The sequence below is a fragment of the Procambarus clarkii genome, unplaced genomic scaffold (genome assembly GCF_040958095.1).
Source record: "Procambarus clarkii isolate CNS0578487 unplaced genomic scaffold, FALCON_Pclarkii_2.0 HiC_scaffold_137, whole genome shotgun sequence".
Classification (NCBI taxonomy): Eukaryota; Metazoa; Arthropoda; class Malacostraca; order Decapoda; family Cambaridae; genus Procambarus; species Procambarus clarkii.
The window spans coordinates 158,911-179,682 of record NW_027189170.1 but is presented as its reverse complement, the minus strand read 5'-3'; the positions used below and the strand labels follow the sequence as shown (position 1 = coordinate 179,682).

Genomic DNA, 20,772 nt, shown 5'->3' with positions numbered 1-20,772 from the left:
GGGCAGGAAAAACATTAATATCTAGAACTTAATACTAATTGAGCATAAAGAATAAAATGTGTTGAGAACAAATACAAATAAAGATAAAAAAAAAGGGGGAACATGACTAAAAAAGCAGCACAAATACAATAATTTGACAAACAGTGTTGATTAAAAAAAAAAAAAAAATGACAGACATGGGTTGACAATAGAGGGGTAAGGTAGGTTAGTGAATTTATTGGGTAGTGTTTAGTTGTTATCTTAAACTGGTTGAGAGAGGTACAGTCTTTAACATGGTTGGGAAGATCATTCCACATTCTGGGTCCCTTGATTTGTAGAGCATTTCTAGTTTGATTAAGTCGTACTCTTGGAATATCAAAACTGTATTTATTTCTGGTGTGGTGCTCATGGGTTCTGTTACAACCTTCAATGAAGCTTTTGAGCTTATATGTATGTATTTGTAATGTATGTATGTAAACAATGTATTTATTATCATTTATCAATTCTGATAGAAATTACCTACTTAAAATTATCTGTTAGATTAAGGACTTGCCTGAAACGCTGCGCATACTAGTGGCTTTACAAGATTGTAAATACTGTACTATTCGATGTATTCTCACAAACCCAATGTACCTACTTGTATATATATAAATAAAATAAAATAAAATATTGTGATGGGTCAGTAGCTAGGGATGGGAAGGCAGAATGCAGTATGCCAAACTGAATTCGTGCGCCCCTTGAGGGACTTGAAGTAGAGGGATAGGGATCACAGGATAAGTATGGGTTGCACAAACTACTGGTAACAGGATGAGTATGGGTTGCACAATTAATTACTACAAAGTGGTTGAGTATGGGGTGCACGTAAATGAAGACTCCCAAGAAGCAAATCAGAGATCAGCCCAAGCTTCATCTTGAGGCAAAGCTCAATGCCTTAAGCCATATTGATGCTCTGTCCACAGTGCATTCTCTCTCTCAAATCATAATAGTACACTAATGGTTCCCTACACCACCCCTCAGGTGCAGCTGCAGCAGGCTTGGGTGACATGATGACTATGGGGTGCACAATAAACTAACACTCACAGAATGAGTATGGGCTGCACAATAAGCTACCTCTCACAAGATTAGTAATAAAGAAACATTAATTTTTTGGGTAGGGTGACTGAAACTCATCCTGGGGTAAAAATGTTTATTTAAATTTATTATAGTTAAATGAATTTAGTAAATTATTCCATATATTGTATTATAAGTGAATTGACACTAAACTATAAATGATACTAATAAGGTTTTAAAAATGAAAAACAGTAAAAATCCTTCATGTAAGATATGGAAGTTGAAGAGTAAATTAACTGTAAACTAAATTATAAACTGTAGACATAATATAAAGTATTATAAGTAAAATACCTATAAACTACCAAATAATAAGGTGTAAGGAACCATTTCTATTGTTTGTCCTTTTTTACCTGTTTCCTCAGGTATTTTAAAATTCCCATTCCGTTGTTACTACACTGTTTTCTTGGTGTAGTTCCCTGTGGTTCAAATTTTACTACTTGTACTTCTTGCTGTTTCTGAATGATTGCTAATGGTAGTCCTTGTTGCACCTGCAGAACTTTTTGTAAATGTTCCACCTGCGGAACTTTTTGTACTTGTTGAATTTCTTGCACCTGCGGTACTTTTTGGACTTGATGCACCTGCTGCACTTGTAGCTCGTCATGATTTTTTTCCAGGGCATTATCGCTATCACCTTCTGATCCTAATGTAAGTTTATCTGCATCAAGCTTCCTTGTGCGTGCTGGAAAAAAAATAAAAATAAAAAATAAAAAATTTCGAAATGGAAGATCCTGTGTAACAAATTTAATCAGTTACTATGATCGAGCCGCAGAAATTTTACAGGAAAGATATGGTTGGGTTGACTGCATCTATCTGGACCTAAAAAAGGCATTCAACAGAATTCCACATAAGAGTTTGTTCTGGAAACTGGAACATATTGGAGGGGTGACAGGTAAGCTTCTAACATGGATTAAAAAACTTCAAACTGATAGAAAAATGAGGGCAGTAATCAGAGGCAATGTATTGGACTGGAGAAATGTCACGAGTGGAGTACCACAGGGTTTAGTTCTGGCATTCATGGATAAATAATAAATAAATTGTTCATGATTTTTTTAGACAAAAGCTAGAATATGCAGCAGTTGTATGGTGCCCATATCTTAAGAAGTACATGTACAAACTTGAAATGATACAAAGACGTCATGGGTGTCATAGGGGCCCCAGCACACTGGTTTGCTAAAGGGCCCTTAATGCTGTCGAGACCTTATGGGCCCTTGGACCCATTACGTTAAGACATAGTGCTGTATTGGGCCACACACTTTTTGCCATATACATCAACGACAGAGATGATTGAATTGAAATTATATATATATATATATATATATATATATATATATATATATATATATATATATATATATATATATATATATATATATATATATATATGTATATATATATGAGAGAAAATAATAGGTGGTGATATATTTATATATTATGTGAACTACTTACACAAAAAGAAGTTAGTGGTGAAGATCTTCTTGTCCTCTTCTTGTATTACGTTTTTTGGTAGGATACAATGTGTCACCCGTGCTGGTCCTTTCTTGTAATAGATAACGATTGATTCATACCCACAGCCACGCAGATATGTTAGCTGAAAAGCAAATAATATTTAAACAATAACACTATCTGGGAAAATGCAACAAAAATGTTTGAAGCATAGCTGGGCATGCGCAATAGAACCCATAATAGAATCACAATACCAGAAATAAATATCTTTGATATCCCCAGAGTCAAAGTTATTCTGTGTAAATACTCTATGCAAATAAAGGGACCTTGTCTATGGAACTCACTCGCTAACAAATTTAAAAACTGTCCAACTTCTGCCATTTTAAAAAATAAAACCAAAAAGTACCTAATTTTATCTTGATAGTTTCCTAACTAGTGCATTAAACTCGCACTGTATCTTATGAAATCCAATGCCAGAATATATGTGCCTAAACCATACAACTTTTCCATTGTAATCATTGCTATCACCTTATATCATGATTGTTATATTGAATGCATATCTTACTATATTATACCTTGAAATATTCCTCAAATTATGCTACAATTTATATGTTGATAACCCTCAAATTTTACTTTAATGTACATAGTAATCTTTGTGATACTTTCTTACAATGTACCAGCCAATTTTTCCATTTTTGCTTTAAATTGCCTATTTAAAATTATCTGTTAGATTAAGGACCTGCCCAAAACACTATGTGTGCTAGTGGCTTTACAAGAATGTAAAAACATCAATGCTATGTACTCTCATAATCCCAGTGTGCTATCTTGTATATAAATAAATAAACAAATAGTATGTAAGTACTGTACAGTATTATTCATGTTGATTCTATACCTTATCAAGCAAGTTCAGCATAAGAAGAATACAAATGAATACAACAGATGTAGACAAACTTCAATACCTGATTTTCAATCCTTCGTAGAACCCGGCTTGCTGTATTTCGTTCTAAAGCCTTCTTGCCTTTAAGTAGAAAACGGGCTTCCTCTTCTTTCTTCATTAATTCTCTACTGTTTCGGAAGTCACACTGGCAGAACTTGCAAACATTGCTTCGGACATGCACACATTGTTTGCAGTTTGTGCATCTCCTCAAGAATTTTCCCTGAAGACCTGAAGGAAATAATTTCTAATAAAATACTTATATTCAAATGACCTATGCTGCAAAAATTATAAGTTAAATTGTTGTTAAAATGTACTACAGTAATTAAATATATTATTTAAATTATGAAATAATCTACATTAACACTAGTGAGAGCAATGTTAAAAATTTTAGGACTGCATCTATAAATAACTTTAATTTTGGATGTGATTAACCATGCTGTAACTCGTATAACAAAACTAAGAGGAGTTGCATCCAACAGCCTGATTGACCAGGCTGTTAATTTCAAGCGAATACTATATTATTGGAAGAAAAAAAATAAATTATATATATATATATATATATATATATATATATATATATATATATATATATATATATACTTTTTTTGTGTAATGACGTTTTCAAATAAAGTTAGATAAATATACACACATACCAAAAGAATAGGGGTGGTAGGAGAAGAAAATATGAAAGTGTTCAGTGAGGATCCACAAGGTCTTCTCTGAGTACTCTTTATTTTCTTCTCCGAGGCTATGGGTCCCTACACTTGCACCAGAGGTGGTACCCCTCATATATATATATATATATATATATATATATATATATATATATATATATATATATATATGACAGTGTCAGATTCACCACCACCATCATACACCACCAGCACCATACACCACCAGCATCATACACCAACAGCACCATACACCACCAGCATCATACACCACCAGCATCATTCACCACCAGCATCATACACCATCAGCATCATACATCACCAGCATCATACACCAACAGCATCATACACCACCAGCATCATACACCACCAGCATCATACACCATCAGCATCATACTCCACCAGCACCATACACCACCAGCATCATACACCACCAGCACCATACACCACCATCATCATACACCACCACCATGTCAAATGGACTGTCAACAAAATTATTCCCACATACTCCGTCACTATGTGATGGAGTACACATAGAACAGGGGACTGTAACAAATGTTCTAGCATAAAACCTTGTACAGTTTAGTAATGTCTTACCGTTTGATGTACTAGGTAGATCCATGTGTGGTGAAGTTTTATAGCTGGAGCTGGAAGATCCTGTCGAGATGACTTCTTCAAAGAGACTAATAGCTTCCACACACATTGTGTCTCGAGTCTTCCAGTACTTGGCCTACAGTTACCAGATCTGATTTACAGAAACTAGTGAACTATGGAGATAAGATTGTTAATAATATACTTTTTTTGAGATTCATATGACTTGCAGCTTAAAAAACAACCTTATTTTAAAATAGTACACTAAAGTACATAGCAAATTGCGAAATTCGTAGCTTTAACTACTTTAAAGCTAAATTCTCAAGCTTTGAAAATAAGCACAATTTGCTATTTTAAGCGGAATCTGGCAACTCTGATTTAGCATGTAAACATTGACTTGCATTCATAATGTAGTTATTTATTTTTCAACAATTTAAAACGAGTTATGAAAATACACACATTGGTACATTACTGCAAAGGCACTATACTATATATATATATATATATATATATATATATATATATATATATATATATATATATATATATATATATATATATATATATATATATATATATAAATTGTTGCAAGTCGAGCAACAAATATTTTACATTGAACAACAAATGAAAAGCAGTATTGCCAAAATAGACCCCAGACACACCCTGTGGGTAGTAATGGACCCCATACCGACCCTATGAGGGGTAGTGGACCCCATAATAACACTATGGGCGATAGTGGACACTATGGGCGGTAGTTGACTTCATAGAGACCCTGTGGGCGGTAAGGGACCCCCTATCGACCCTGTGGGCGGCAGTGGACCCCCTATCGATCCTGTGGGCAGCAGTGGACCCCCTACCGACCCTGTGGGCGGCAGTGGACCCCTACCGAACCTGTGGGCGGCAGTGGACCCCCTACCGACCCTGTGGGCGGCAGTGGACCCCCTATCGATCCTGTGGGCGGTAGTGGACCCCCCCCCTATCGACCCTGTGGGCGGCAGTGGACCCCCTATCGATCCTGTGGGCGGCAGTGGACCCCCTACCGACCCTGTGGGCGGTAGTGGACCCCTACCGACCCTGTGGACGGTAGTTGACTTCATAACGACCCTGTGGGCGGTAGTGGACCCCATACCGACCCTGTGGGTGGCGGTGGACCCCATACCGACTCTGTGGGTGGCAGTGAACCCTATATACTAATCCTGTGGGCGATACTGTACCCTATAGTCATCCTGTGGGGGCAATGGACGCCATACATATCCAGTGGGTGTTATTGTACCCCATACTTATTCTGTGGGTGGTTGGAGCCCCATACCCATCCTGTGGGTTATAGTGGACCCCATACTCATCCTGTGGGTGGTATTGGACCCCATACCCATCCTGTGGGTGGTTGTGAGCCCATACCCATCCTGTCGGTGGTAGTGGACGCCATACACATCCAGTGGATGGTATTGGCTCCCATACCCTTCCTGTGGGTGGAAGTGATCCCCATACCCATCCTGTGGGTGGATGTGACCCCCATACTCATCCTGCGGGTGGTATTGGACCCCTTACCCACCTAACAGGTGGTAGTGGACCCTATACTAATCCTATAGTTTCCTATAATCCACACCATACCATCCTGTTTGCAGTAGTTTACCCTATATACATTCCAACATAACATCGTTTTCTGTTAGCGTTCCTACAAAACATTCTTTAAAGATTTCTAAAGCACAAACTATGGTATATAATATTGATTGGTGAAGCACTGTTATTCTATGTAATAATTTATTGTGCTTATTATAATTTACTAAGAACAACTAATATTTCTCAAAACAAAACTACGAGCCTTCAATAGGATGTAGCTGATCTGTAATATTATAAGAGCATGGACAATAGTAGGTGAATTTCACAACCCATGTGGGACCTGAAAACTACAATTTTCGTTATAATTGAACCAATCACGACTATTCAGCTATCTACGTTGATGGACGAGTACTGTGAGACGTAAATTGGTACGTGAGGAAGAGTTTGAGCCTTGGTAAAAAAGTTAACTGGGAATATATCACATATGTACTAAATCACATTCCACATATTGACTTTCAGCATTAAGTCATATATGTGCTGTCTTGTGTGAGAACGGGTTGCTAACTCACGGTATCTTTTTCCCCCCGTGTGACGCAGGGCACACCCGACGCATCAGCATCCCGGAGTGCGTCGAGTTCGACATCACGACAAACGCATGTCGCGGCTACTGCGAGTCGTGGGCGGTTCCTTCCGCCTGGCAGACACTGCTCTATAACCCTCACCAGGTTGTCACCTCCATAGGGCAGTGCTGTAACATCATGGATACTGAAGATGTAAGTGTGAGTGTTGTAGGGGGAAGGGGTGTTGTGGGGGGTGTTGTGTGGTGGGTGTTGTGTGGTGGGTGTTGTGGGGGGGTGTTGTGTGGGGGGGGTGTTGTGTGGTGGGGGTGTGGGGTGGTGGGGGGTATGAATGAGCCAGAAAGAGACATAATGGACACGAGAGATTAGACATAATGAGAGCATTAGCAATAGAAAGAAGAGAGGTGAGTGATACAAGACTTAGAAGGAAGAGGTGAAAGACTGTTAATGTGGTCAATGGTAAATTCACGGGCGTTGTGTGTGTGTTCTTTTGCCGCTGTTGCTCCAATTGTTGTGCAACATTCATGTCATGTTGCAATGCAGGTAATGATGGTAATAATACTCTGCAAATTGTGCAGTCTGTATAGCAACACAGCTGGTCTTATACGAGGTTGATCTTTACACACACACACACACACACACACACACACACACACACACACACACACACACACACACACACACTGGGAGGAAGAAATTAGAGGAAAAACAGTCTAAGATATGATGAACCTAGTCGTATGGAAAAGCAAGGAGGCCGAAGAGAGATTTATACCAACAGTAAAGGAAAAAAGCAGGAGGGAATATAATAATAACCCATGGTTTAATAGACAGTGTCAGAAAGCAAAAATGGCCAGCAGGAGGGATTGCAGGAAGTACAGAAGACAAAGGACAGAGGACATCAGGATTAGATGTAACAGAGCTAGGAACGAAGACATTAACATAAGAATAGTATCGGAAAGAAATCATGAGAATGATATTGCAATCAAAGCGAAAAAGCAACCTAAATTACTACATAGCCATATAAGAAGGAAGATGTCGGTAAACGACCAAGTGACAAGACTGAGGAAAGCAGAAGGAGCATATACAGAAAGTGACAAGGAAATCTGCGAGGCAGTGAATGCCAGTTTCCATGGAGTGTTCCCAACCGAGCCTGAGCAGCTCCCATTGTTAGAAGAGATTACCCTAGATGAAAGACTATCAGATAGAGATGACAGCAGAGGAGGTAATGAAACAGTTGACTGTAACGGGGGGTGGGGGAAATAGCTCTATCTTGTCCATTATTCCACCCCCCAGTTAACTAACGAGGCCGGGGGAAACAGCTCTCTCTAGTCCGTTATCCCGTCCCCAGTTAGCTAACTATTCTAGAGCACCTCCAGAGTTCCTAAGGCAACCTCTCTCGTTCAACACCTTGTAACCTAGGTATTTGAATACCTAGGTGCTAAGACTACAAGGCGCCGTCACTTGATCAGTTACCCGAAACTCTAGAGAGAACTCTAGAATACTTAATCATTGCCACAAACGTATAAGAGAAAACGAGAGGAAAGAAATGAAATGTGAAGTAATTAGTGAGGGTTTGGGGTGAGAGGCAGAGAGGTGGGAGGGGCGAGGAGGGTCATTATTTGAAAGTGAGAGTTTAGAGAGGGGTGGAGGGAGAGGTGTAGATAGGTAGAAGGAGAAGAGTAGATAGAAGAAGTAGAAGAGTAGATAGTAGAAGACGAAATGCTGCCACCATCCATTCTAGACCATTACATACAAGACAAGGAATGGAACTTGCCTGTATCACAAAATTCTCAAAAGATGTTATTACCATGTATTAACTCCAAACCTGTACTCGTTAATATCATGAAACCAGTAACCACAGAGGCTTTCTCACCTCAACTCAAATCTCTAGGGAACAAAGTGAAAGACCATTTAAATAATAAATTCAACAATTATATTTTTCATGATAAGTATCATAACTTAAGCAATCCAATTAAAATGTTAACGATTAATATTCAAAGTGAGTCATCATCCAAGAATTCGAGAACCCTACAACTTGACTGCCCCTGATCATCACACAACATATGTAAACACGACCAAGTCACCTTACTGTTCACTCACCGAGGACGGAGTCTAAGTTGAATAGAGAGGGGGGGGGGGTCTGTAGCTTGACAGAGACTGTCTCGCCCCTGCCGGCCGACAGCCTCCCTGCTAGGGACGTCGTCTCTGCTCTCGTCTGCTGTTCTGTCTCTTAATGCTTCATGCTCGATAGTTCTTCGAGTATTTATTGGGGAACCTAGTAGCTAACTCCGCCCACAAATAGATAGCCTCTGGCACTACCAAGCCACTCCTTAAACGTCGGCATGTTTGAAGGCTACCCGGCTCCAATTATACGCTTAGCGGAAGCAAGGTGAAATTCTCATGACCTGACCTCAGGTCACTTGGGGTCATTAACGCTTTGAGGTGTGAGATCTCAGGCAGACAACTGGCGCCTCTCAGATCCTTGTCTGTGACTCATGTACTCTATATATTTTAAATAAACTAACTCAAACACTTTTACAGTGTTACATCTCCCCTTCTCCCCGAAATAAAGTTTTTGCAACACTGCTAAAGCAAGCTAGCTGTGTGCAACAACTTTATTAACGAAAAAAAAATACATCCTAGCTAAACAAATATACATCATCCTACTCTAAAAAAATGAAATATATAGACAGACGTCCATTGTCTCTGGCTGGGCGACGTCGCTGCTTGGTCTTGTAGATAATCCTGTGCCACATTTCTTCAACACAACTGCCTCCGTCGCTTCTCCGTCGTTAACGCACAACAACCCTTGGTCAACCATGAAAGCCGTTACTACTTGAACTGAGCACAGGACCGTGGAATTCGGTTGTCCCAGCTGATCTGTAATTGGCCCTACGTCAGTCACCATGAGAGACGTATATTGGGGTTCTTCACAGCTATAGGGACTACAAGTTTCGAGACCTTCATATAGTTGCCAACAGTAGAAATCCCATCCTACTCTTCTTCCTCCCTGTTGCTCCAGCACGCCTCCTTCAGAGAGCTACTTCTTCTATCTACTCTTCTCCTTCTACCTATCTACACCTCTCCCTCCACCCCTCTCTAAACTCTCACTTTCAAATAATGACCCTCCTCGCCCCATCCCACCGCTGCCACCATTGTAACGGGGGGTGGGGGAAATAGCTCTATCTTGTCCATTATTCCACCCCCCAGTTAACTAACGAGGCCGGGGGAAACAGCTCTCTCTAGTCCGTTATCCCGTCCCCAGTTAGCTAACTATTCTAGAGCACCTCCAGAGTTCCTAAGGCAACCTCTCTCGTTCAATACCTTGTAACCTAGGTATTTGAATACCTAGGTGCTAAGACTACAAGGCGCCGTCACTTGATCAGTTACCCGAAACTCTAGAGAGAACTCTAGAATACTTAATCATTGCCACAAATGTATAAGAGAAAACGAGAGGAAAGAAATGAAATGTGAAGTAATTAGTGAGGGTTTGGGGTGAGAGGCAGAGAGGTGGGAGGGGCGAGGAGGGTCATTATTTGAAAGTGAGAGTTTAGAGAGGGGTGGAGGGAGAGGTGTAGATAGGTAGAAGGAGAAGAGTAGATAGAAGAAGTAGAAGAGTAGATAGTAGAAGACGAAATGCTGCCACCATCCATTCTAGACCATTACATACAAGACAAGGAATGGAACTTGCCTGTATCACAAAATTCTCAAAAGATGTTATTACCATGTATTAACTCCAAACCTGTACTCGTTAATATCATGAAACCAGTAACCACAGAGGCTTTCTCACCTCAACTCAAATCTCTAGGGAACAAAGTGAAAGACCATTTAAATAATAAATTCAACAATTATATTTTTCATGATAAGTATCATAACTTAAGCAATCCAATTAAAATGTTAACGATTAATATTCAAAGTGAGTCATCATCCAAGAATTCGAGAACCCTACAACTTGACTGCCCCTGATCATCACACAACATATGTAAACACGACCAAGTCACCTTACTGTTCACTCACCGAGGACGGAGTCTAAGTTGAATAGAGAGGGGGGGGGGGGTCTGTAGCTTGACAGAGACTGTCTCGCCCCTGCCGGCCGACAGCCTCCCTGCTAGGGACGTCGTCTCTGCTCTCGTCTGCTGTTCTGTCTCTTAATGCTTCATGCTCGATAGTTCTTCGAGTATTTATTGGGGAACCTAGTAGCTAACTCCGCCCACAAATAGATAGCCTCCGGCACTACCAAGCCACTCCTTAAACGTCGGCATGTTTGAAGGCTACCCGGCTCCAATTATACGCTTAGCGGAAGCAAGGTGAAATTCTCATGACCTGACCTCAGGTCACTTGGGGTCATTAACGCTTTGAGGTGTGAGATCTCAGGCAGACAACTGGCGCCTCTCAGATCCTTGTCTGTGACTCATGTACTCTATATATTTTAAATAAACTAACTCAAACACTTTTACAGTGTTACATGACAACACTGGATACAACTAAAGCGGTTGGACCAGACAAAGTATCACCGTGGATACTAAAAGAAGCAGCGCAGGCCCTCAGCGTGCCTCTGGCAAGGATCTTTAATGAATCATTTATGACGAGAGAATTGCCCAGTTGTTGGAAGGAGGCAATTGTCGTACTGATTTTCAAGAAAGGAGACAGGGAGGAGGCACGTAACTACAGATCCGTATCACTGACAAGCATCCCCTGCAAAATACTTGAAAGAATAATTAAAGAGACCAAAGGGACAGTACACAGTAAAGGGGAATTGCCTACCTGTAATGATTCGAGAAAGAGACATGGGAGTGGACATGTCATGTTCACAGAAAATGGTACCATCCGTTTTCTATGTGCGGCGGCTGGGACGCCAGAGAGAGGGAAGGTAAACAAGAGAGCGTACAGGACGCCCGCCAAGCTTGGTAGCTACTAGTCATGTAATCATATTAAGTATTAAAGTCAGTAACCAAGTCATGACTTTACATCAACCCTACAACCAAGACTTCCTCAGTAACACACAAACACCACATTGGCGACGAGGATGAACTGTGAACGCAGGTATTTGTTCAGTTTCAAACACAAGGGAGAAGCATGCTGCCTGGAGGAGGAAGAGAAGCTGTGAGCGCCATACCCGATGCTGTATGCTAACCGATGCTGTGTGCTAACCAATGCTGTGTGCTAAACGATGCTGTGTGCTAACTAATGCTGTGTGCTACCCAAGCTGTGTGCTACCCAAGCTGTGCTGAAGAAACTGTGTACTGAGGAATCTGCCGACGTTGTGTACGAAACGACGCATTGATGTGTACAAAACCTGATGTTTTGGTTACGAAACGACGCTTCGTGCTACAAAATTCATCACACTGAACTGACTGCTGTACCAACTGCTGTACCAACTGCTGCTGTACCAACTGCTGTGCTGCTGCTGTGAGTAGGAACAACACATGTACACAAGGGCTAGGTAAGAAGTCAGTTGCTGCTATATTGTGCACTGTTGTGAACTTTTGCATTAAAATTCTTGTGTGCTTTGCAAAATTAAAGTAATTACAGTGAATTCTTGACTAACATATACAGTGCAGTAAGTGTTTAATATTCTGAGGAACATTTAAGTGATAAGTTACATTTATTCAGTAAAAATGGCAAATATACCTCAGCTTCCTGCATTTGATCCTGACTGTGACCAGACAAACCTGTCACAGAGGTGGGTCAAATGGCTTAAAAAGTTTGAAAATTTGTTGATAGTTTCTGACATCAAAAGTGCTGAAAGAAAGCGTGCCTTTCTACTTCATTATGCAGGTGATAGAGTTTGTGACATCTTTGACACACTGAAAGACACTGGTGGTGCCAAAGATTATGACACTGCCAAAGCCAAACTAACAGAGCATTTCAAACCAAGGCAAAATACTGCAATGGAAATTATGCATTTCAGGAGAGCAAAACAACTCTCTAATGAAACTGTGGATCAATACCACACACGTCTGCAGGGTTTAGCAGCCCATTGTGAGTTTGCTGATGTTGACAAAGAAATCAAACAGCAAATAATTGAAACATGCACATCTACACGTCTCCGTCGAAGAGCTCTAGAACTTGTTGATGATGAAAGTTCTCTTACCAAGATACTGGATATTGCTCGTCGAATGGAAGATGCTGCACGTGATGCTCGTGTCATGGAGTGCAGTGCTAATAACGGTTCTGCCACTGTTACTAACAGTGATGAGGTACGTAAGGTTCAGGGAGGACACCGTGATCAAAGAAGATATCATGGCAAACCTAACAGTAAATTTAGCCGAGAACCACGTCACAACTGGGGTCAAGGAACAAGGCTCAAGCAGTCACAACGACCCACATCAGAGGGTGTCAACAATAAATGTTACAATTGTGGAGGAGACTACCCACACCAAGATAATGTTTGTCCTGCTCAAGGTAAGAAGTGCTATGAGTGTGGAAAACTGGGTCATTTTGGTGCTATGTGTCGTTCCGCACTAAAGAAACTACAGTTAGTGAATAAAAGCACTGTACGAGGATCAGGTCATAGGGGTCGAGGTGGTAAACACAATATTGCACCTCATATCCAGAATGTTAATAATATACAAGACAACATTTCATTACAACCAGTCTCAGATGACAGTGAATGTGATTATACTTATGGAGTACAAGCAATCACAGAATGGAATGATCTTCCAAACAACCCAGAGACATGTGTATACATTGCTGGTATTTGTCTCAAGGTTCTCATTGACACTGGATCAAACATTGATACCATTGCTGAGTGCCACTATGAGAAATTTAAAAAAACAGTTCCCAAAGCTTGAGAACTATAATGGCAAAGCCACTGCCTATGCTTCAAAGGTAGCCTTGCCAGTGATTGGAACTTTCACTGCAGAGATTAAGTCAAAGAATGCAATGCTCATTACTACATTCCATGTTGTTAGGAATGCAAAGGAGTCTTTACTCAGTTACAAGACTTCAACCAAATTGGGGCTACTTCAGCTTTCTAATGCTGTAGCAGTGGAATCTGCAAACAATGTTGATGGTATTGTTGCTGAATTTTCTGATCGATTTAAATCCATAGGTTGTTATACTGATAGCAAAGTACATCTGCATATCAACCCAGATGTAATTCCAGTTGCCCAACCACATCGCCGACAACCATTCCATACTCGCAAGAAAGTCGATGCTGAACTGGATAGGCTGATGGAGCTAGATATCATTGAACCAGTAACAGGCCCAACACCATGGGTAAGCCCAATTGTCACTCCACCAAAGCCGAAGAATCCAGATGAGATACGCATTTGTGTGGACATGCGTGTTCCCAACAAGGCAATAATGCGTGAACGCCATCCTACACCGACTGTAGATGATATGATCTACCGCTTGAATGGTGCAACTGTATTCAGCAAGTTAGATTTAAACAAGGGCTATCATCAGCTTGAACTTGATGAGGAGAGTCGATTCATCACAACGTTTACGACACATCGAGGTCTGTATAGGTACAAGCGCCTGAGTTTTGGTATTAACAGTGCTGCCGAGGTATTCCAGCACATCATCAGCCAGGTATTGCAAGACATACCTAATGCTGACAACATGTCTGATGACATCATTGTTTATGGCCGTACCCAAGCTGAACACGACAAAGCTCTTCGTGCAACATTGCAACGCTTACGAGAAAAGAATTTGACGTTAAGCCGAGCAAAGTGTGAGTTCAATCAACATAAAATTGAATTCTTTGGACATGTACTTAGTGACAAAGGTCTGTCTCCAGATCCTAAGAAAGTTGCAGATATCAAGAATGCTGCACCTCCTTCAACGTCCACTGAAGTACATAGTTTTCTGGGAATGGCAAACTACTGTTCTCGCTTCATTCCAGATTTTGCTACCATTACAAAGCCTCTACGTGAGCTCCTGAAGAAAAATGCATCATGGTACTGGAGCGATATCGAGTAAAATGCATTTGATGCTGTGAAAGATGCACTAGTAGAGAATGCGACTGCTGCATACTTTGATCCATCAATGGACACTGAGTTAACGGTGGATGCTAGTCCTGTTGGTTTAGGTGCTGTTTTAGCCCAACACAAACCTGGTCAACCAGATTCCCGAGTAGTAATTGCCTACGCCAGCCGTTCTCTCACAGATGTTGAGCAACGATACAGTCAGACAGAGAAGGAAGCTCTTGCTCTTGTATGGGGCTGTGAACACTTCAATGTGTATCTGCTTGGTGCGCCCTTCGCCACGATAGTCACTGACCACAAACCGTTGGAGACCATCTTCAATAATCCAAAGTCCAAACCACCAGCTCGCATTGAGAGATGGGCTCTTCGTCTGCAACCATACAACTTTACGGTGAAATACAAGCCGGGTGCAGGCAATCCCGCTGATTACATCAGTCGACATCCTGCCAACAGTTTCACCATCACCAAGCATCAGCAAGTTGCCGAGGAATATGTACACTCTGTAACCTGTGATGCAGTCCCTAAGGCTCTTACTCTTGATGAAATCCGTACTGCAACCCTAGAGGACCCAACTCTGCAAGCAACAGTGGATGCATTGACTAAGAAAAAGTTTCCACGCATCCCACCCTCAGGAGTTGACCAAGATGCATTCAAAGCACTTGAACGCATCCAGACAGAGTTAAGTGTTACGCAACAACGCGACACCGTGCTGCGAGGTACTCGTATCGTGATTCCAGCTGTTCTCCAGCAACGTGCTCTGAAGCTTGCACATCAAGGACGCCAAGGTCTTGTTAGGACGAAACAGCTGCTACGAGAAAAGGTGTGGTTTCCTGGCATTGATCGTCAAGCAAAGGATATGCATGATGCCTGTGTCCCTTGCCAAGCTGCAGTGGATACTTCAAGACCAACACCTCGACAACCTTCACCACTACCTGCTGCACCATGGACGGAAGTATCGATGGACTTCTGCGGACCACTACCAACTGGAGAGTACTTGATGGTAGTCATTGATGATCACTCACGTTATCCAGAAGTAGAAATCATCAATTCCACATCTGCAAAGGCCGTCATCCCGAAACTTGACAAGATCTTTTCAAACTTTGGCATTCCTGAAGTTGTCAAGACGGACAATGGACCGCCATTCAATGGACAAGACTTTGTCAACTTTGCTGAGCATATTGGATTCAAACACCGCCGTGTGATGCCACTACATCCTCAAGCAAATGGAGAAGTTGAGAGATTCATGCAACCTCTCATGAAAGCGGTACGCTGTGCTCATGCCGAAGGACGATCCTGGAAACAAGCTATGTATGCTTTTCTCAGGAACTACCGTGCAACACCGCATGGAACACTGGGCAAGTCACCTGGTGAACTTTTATTTGGACGTCCTATGAGAATCGCACTACCCGTCATGCCAGCCGAGGTAACGGATAAACGTCTCGCTCAGAAGGATGCACTAGCCAAGGGCAAAATGAAAATTGCTCATGGTCAACGTGCAAAGGAACAGTTCATAAAGGTTGGTGACACTGTTCTCGTTAAAAAGAAAAAAGAGGGAAAGTTAGATATGCCGTATGATACAAAACCATATAAAGTGATTAGTGTAAAAGGAACTATGGTAACAGCTAGTAATAGAGATCATAGTATAACACGTAATATGGCTTATTTCAAAGTGATTCCAACTAGTGTAGAAAATGATGAAGTGCAAAGTCGTGCAAAAGAAAAAGAAAAAAATAGTTATAACCCGACAAACAATTCATCAAGGGATGTTATTGCATTTAAGGACTCTCGTCCTAAACGTCATGTTAAACGCCCTACACGATTTGATGATTAATTGTGTTCCTATGTAATGAAAAGTATTTACTTATTATGCTAAACTAAATTTAATATTGTTTGAATAATGCAGATATCTCATTCAATATTTTGTAACTTTGTAGTACAGTTTCTTTCATGTTTGTTTAACATTGCATATGTATTTTTAACATTGAAATCCTTTGTGGAAAAGATTAAGTTGTTTAAATTCTTTGTGTGCTTAATTAATGTTAAATGTATGCAGTATCTCTTGATATGGTAATAACTTACTTTGTGTCAATAACTTTGCTTTGTGCTACAAGCATGGTAGACATCCTGTATTCATTCTTTTTAAAGAAAAGGAGGGATGTCATGTTCACAGAAAATGGTACCATCCGTTTTCTATGTGCGGCGGCTGGGACGCCAGAGAGAGGGAAGGTAAACAAGAGAGCGTACAGGACGCCCGCCAAGCTTGGTAGCTACTAGTCATGTAATCATATTAAGTATTAAAGTCAGTAACCAAGTCATGACTTTACATCAACCCTACAACCAAGACTTCCTCAGTAACACACAAACACCACAGGACATAACACCAAATCTAACTCCTGAGGCACATATAAATAGGATATCGACAACAGCGTACTCTACACTGGCAAAAGTTAGAACATCATTCAGAAACCTAAGTAAGGAGGTATTTAGGGCGCTTTACACTGCCTACATGAGGCCAGTCTTAGAGTATGCCGCCTCATCATGGAGTCCCCATCTGAAGAAGCATATAATGAAACTGGAAAAGGTTCAGAGGTTTGCAACGAGACTCGTCCCAGAGCTACGAGGGATGGGGGTATGAGGAGCGCCTGAGGGATCTGTGCCTTACGACACTAGAAAAAAGAGGGAAGAGGGGGGATATGATAGGAACGTATAAAATACTCAAGGGAATTGACAAAGTGGAAATAGATGAAATGTTTACACGTAATATTAACAGAACGAGAGGACATGTTTCGAAGTTGGAAACTCAGATGAGTCACAGAGTTGTTAGGAAGTTTTCTTTTAACGTGAGAGTAGTGGAAAAATGGAATGCACTTAGGGAGCAGGTTGTGGAAGCAAACTCTCTTCATAATTTTAAAACTAGGTATGATAGGGAAACAGGACCGGAGTCAATGCTGTAAACAACCGATGGCTCGAAAGGCTGGACGGTAGAACACCGGTCTCGCTTCATGCAGGTCGGCGTTCAATCCCCGACCGTCCACAAGTGGTTGGGCACCATTCCTTCCCCTGTCCCGTCCCATCCCAAATCCTTATCCTGACACCTTCCCAATGCTATATAGTCGTAATGGCTTGGCGCTTTCCCCTGAAAACTCTCTCGAAAGGCGGGATCCTAGAGTCAATACTCGATCCTGCAGACACAAACAGCCGAGTACAAATAGGTGAGTACACACACACACACACACACACACACACACACACACACACACACACACCCCGCCCCCCACTGTCACAGTCCCCCCCCCCCCTTCACCAACCAGTCACCACTCTCATAACTTCCACTTTCGTTGGAAGTTAAACTTAAAAAATAATCTTTAGTTTTTCTCTTCTTTTTTGCCTCTCAATGCCTCCTGTCCCTTTTTTTCTTCCTTTTTCCTCCTCCGTTCTTCCTCCCTCTGTTGCTTATTCTCTTCTCTCTTCCTCTTCCGTTCTTCCTCCCTCTGTTGCTTATTTTCTTCTCTCTTCCTCTTCCGTTCTTCCTCCCTCTGTTGCTTATTCTCTTCTCTCTTCCTCTTCCGTTCTTCCTCCCTCTGTTTCTTAGTCTCTTCTCTCTTCCTCTTCCGTTCTTCCTCCCTCTGTTGCTTATTCTCTTTTCTCTTCCTCTTCCTTTCTTCCTCCCTCTGTTTCTTATTCCCTTCTCTCTTCCTCTTCCGTTCGTCCTCCCTCTGTTGCTTATTCTCTTCTCTCTTCCTCTTCCGTTCGTCCTCCCTATGTTGCCTATTCTCTTCTCTCTTCCTCTCCCGTGCTTCCTCCCTCTGTTTCTTATTCTGTTCTCTCCTCTGTTGCCTATTCTCTTCTCTCTTCCTACTCCGTGCTTCGTCTCCATATCTTTTTTCCATCTCAGACTCCATGACTTCCCTTATTTTTTCTTATTTTTATACTTCTAGTTTATCTATTTCCGTTTGAGAGCTTTTCCAGGTAAATCTATCATTAATCTCTTCGAGTCCTAATGTTATACGAAGCATTTGAAGCAGGTCCTTGGAAGTTATCCAAGAGGTGTAGTTAGACTGACTCGTAGACCCGGTCCCATCCTCTTGCTGCTGCTGCTGCTGCTTCATTTTGCTTCTCTCAGATGAAGTAATTATATATTTTACGAGGGCAAAGGGAAACTAAGTTGTTTCTAAACAAAAGTAGATGTATTATGGTGGGGGAAGGAGTGCCTAATATCCTAGATCATGATTTTATAGTTAGGTAGGAATGTTCTGTATGATATTGGGTATTGGTTAGGTTATTATCAGAAGTACAAAGTAGTTTCATACTATACGACTTTATAGCACTTGGAAGGGATAGGAGGATATAATGATTTAGGATAGGGCGGTGGGTAGGATTGGTAAGTCAACCACGTGGACGGTCGGTGATTGTTGGGTACAATAGTTGTTACTCGCCTAGTTATGCTTGCGTAGGTTGAGCTTTGTCTCTTTGGTCCCGCCTCTCAACTGTCAATCAACTGGTGTACAGATTCCTGAGCCTACTGGGCTCTATCATATTTATATTTGAAACTGTGTATGGAGTCAGCCTCCACCACATCACTTCCTAGTACATTCCATTTATTAAGTACTCTGACACTGAAAAAATTCTTTCTAACGTCTCTTTGACTCATCTAGGTACTAAGTTTCCACCTGTGTCCTCTTGTTCGTGTCCCATCCGTGCTGAAGAGTTTGTCTTTGTCCACCCTGTCAATTCCCCCGAGAATTTTGTAGCTGGTTATCATGTCTCCCCTTACTCTTCTGTTTTCCAGGGACGTGAGGTTCAGCTCCTTTAGCCTTTCCTCGTAGCTCATCCTCTCAGTTCCGGGACCGAGTCTGGAGGCATACCGCTGAATCTTCTCTAACTTTGTCTTGTGTTTAACTAGGTATGAACTCCAGGCTGGAGCTGCATACTCCAGGATTGGTCTGACTACTGTGTAGTGACGAATGTTGTGTGAGTAGTAATGATGGATACTCATGATGGCAGTGTGTAGTGATGATGTGCACTTAAGATGATTGAATGCAATGATGATTTACACTCATGGGTATTACCTGCTTTCATAAGGTACACTGATGATGATCGAGTGTACGGATGATGAGTTGATAACTGTTTTGTGTTATGATGAACACTAAGTGATTGTGTGTACTTTGGTTTACACTAATGATTGTGTGCGGTGGTGATGTACAATGTTGGTGACCATGTGTAGTGATCATGTGTACTCATGACGACCATGTGTAGTGATCATGTACACCCCATGATGACCATGTGTAGTGATCATGTACACCCATGATGACCATGTGTAGTGATCATGTACACCCATGATGACCATGTGTAGTGATCATGTACACCCATGATGACCATGTGTAGTGATCATGTACACCCATGATGACGATGTGTAGTGATCATGTACACCCATGATGACCATGTGTAGTGATCATGTACACCCATGATGACCATGTGTAGTGATCATGTACACCCATGATGACCAAGTCACACACACACACACACACACACACACACACACACACACACACAAGAAGAGCAAGAAGAAATTCCAGAGGTAAGAGAGGGAATAGCTAACCAGGAACCACTGGAAGAGTTTGAGATTACCAGCGGGGAAGTAAGGAAGTGTTTACTAGAGTTGGATGTGACAAAGGTTATAGGCCCAGATGGAATCTCCCCTTGGATACTAAAGGAAGGAGCAGAAGAACTGTGCCTGCCACTCTCCATAGTGTATAACAAATCACTGGCAACAGGGGAACTGCCAGAAATTTGGAAAGCAGCTAACGTAGTCCCGATATACAAAAAAGGGGATAGACAGGAGGCACTGAACTACAGGCCAGTGTCCCTAACCTGCATACCATGCAAGCTGATGGAGAAGATTGTGCGAAGAAAGCTAGTGGAACATCTGGAGTGAAAGAACTTTGTAACACAGCATCAACATGGGTTCAGGG

At 41.6% G+C, this 20,772-nt stretch overlaps 1 protein-coding gene across 1 annotated transcript; it reads right to left on the bottom strand.

Moving 5' to 3' along the window:
* Window positions 1–255: 255 nt before the first annotated feature.
* LOC138360973 (uncharacterized) lies at window positions 256–4,991 on the bottom strand. Its single transcript, XM_069320459.1, has 4 exons — window positions 4,738–4,991; window positions 3,492–3,697; window positions 2,536–2,677; window positions 256–1,768 (listed from the first exon to the last, which is right to left on the bottom strand). The coding sequence occupies exons 1-4, from the start codon at window positions 4,841–4,843 to the stop codon at window positions 1,419–1,421; spliced, it is 804 nt and encodes a 267-aa protein (XP_069176560.1). The 5' UTR covers window positions 4,844–4,991; the 3' UTR covers window positions 256–1,418.
* Between the last annotated feature and the right edge of the window lie 15,781 nt (window positions 4,992–20,772).

Coding starts and splice junctions, on each gene's coding strand:
- LOC138360973 (XM_069320459.1), bottom strand. CDS start 4,843: ATGTGTGTGGAAGCTATTAGTCTCTTTGAAGAAGTCATCTCGACAGGA. Junction 2,678..3,491: donor TACGAAGGATTGAAAATCAG/GTATTGAAGTTT, acceptor TTTGCTTTTCAG/CTAACATATCTGCGTGGCTG. Junction 1,769..2,535: donor CACCACTAACTTCTTTTTGT/GTAAGTAGTTCA, acceptor TTTTTTTTCCAG/CACGCACAAGGAAGCTTGAT.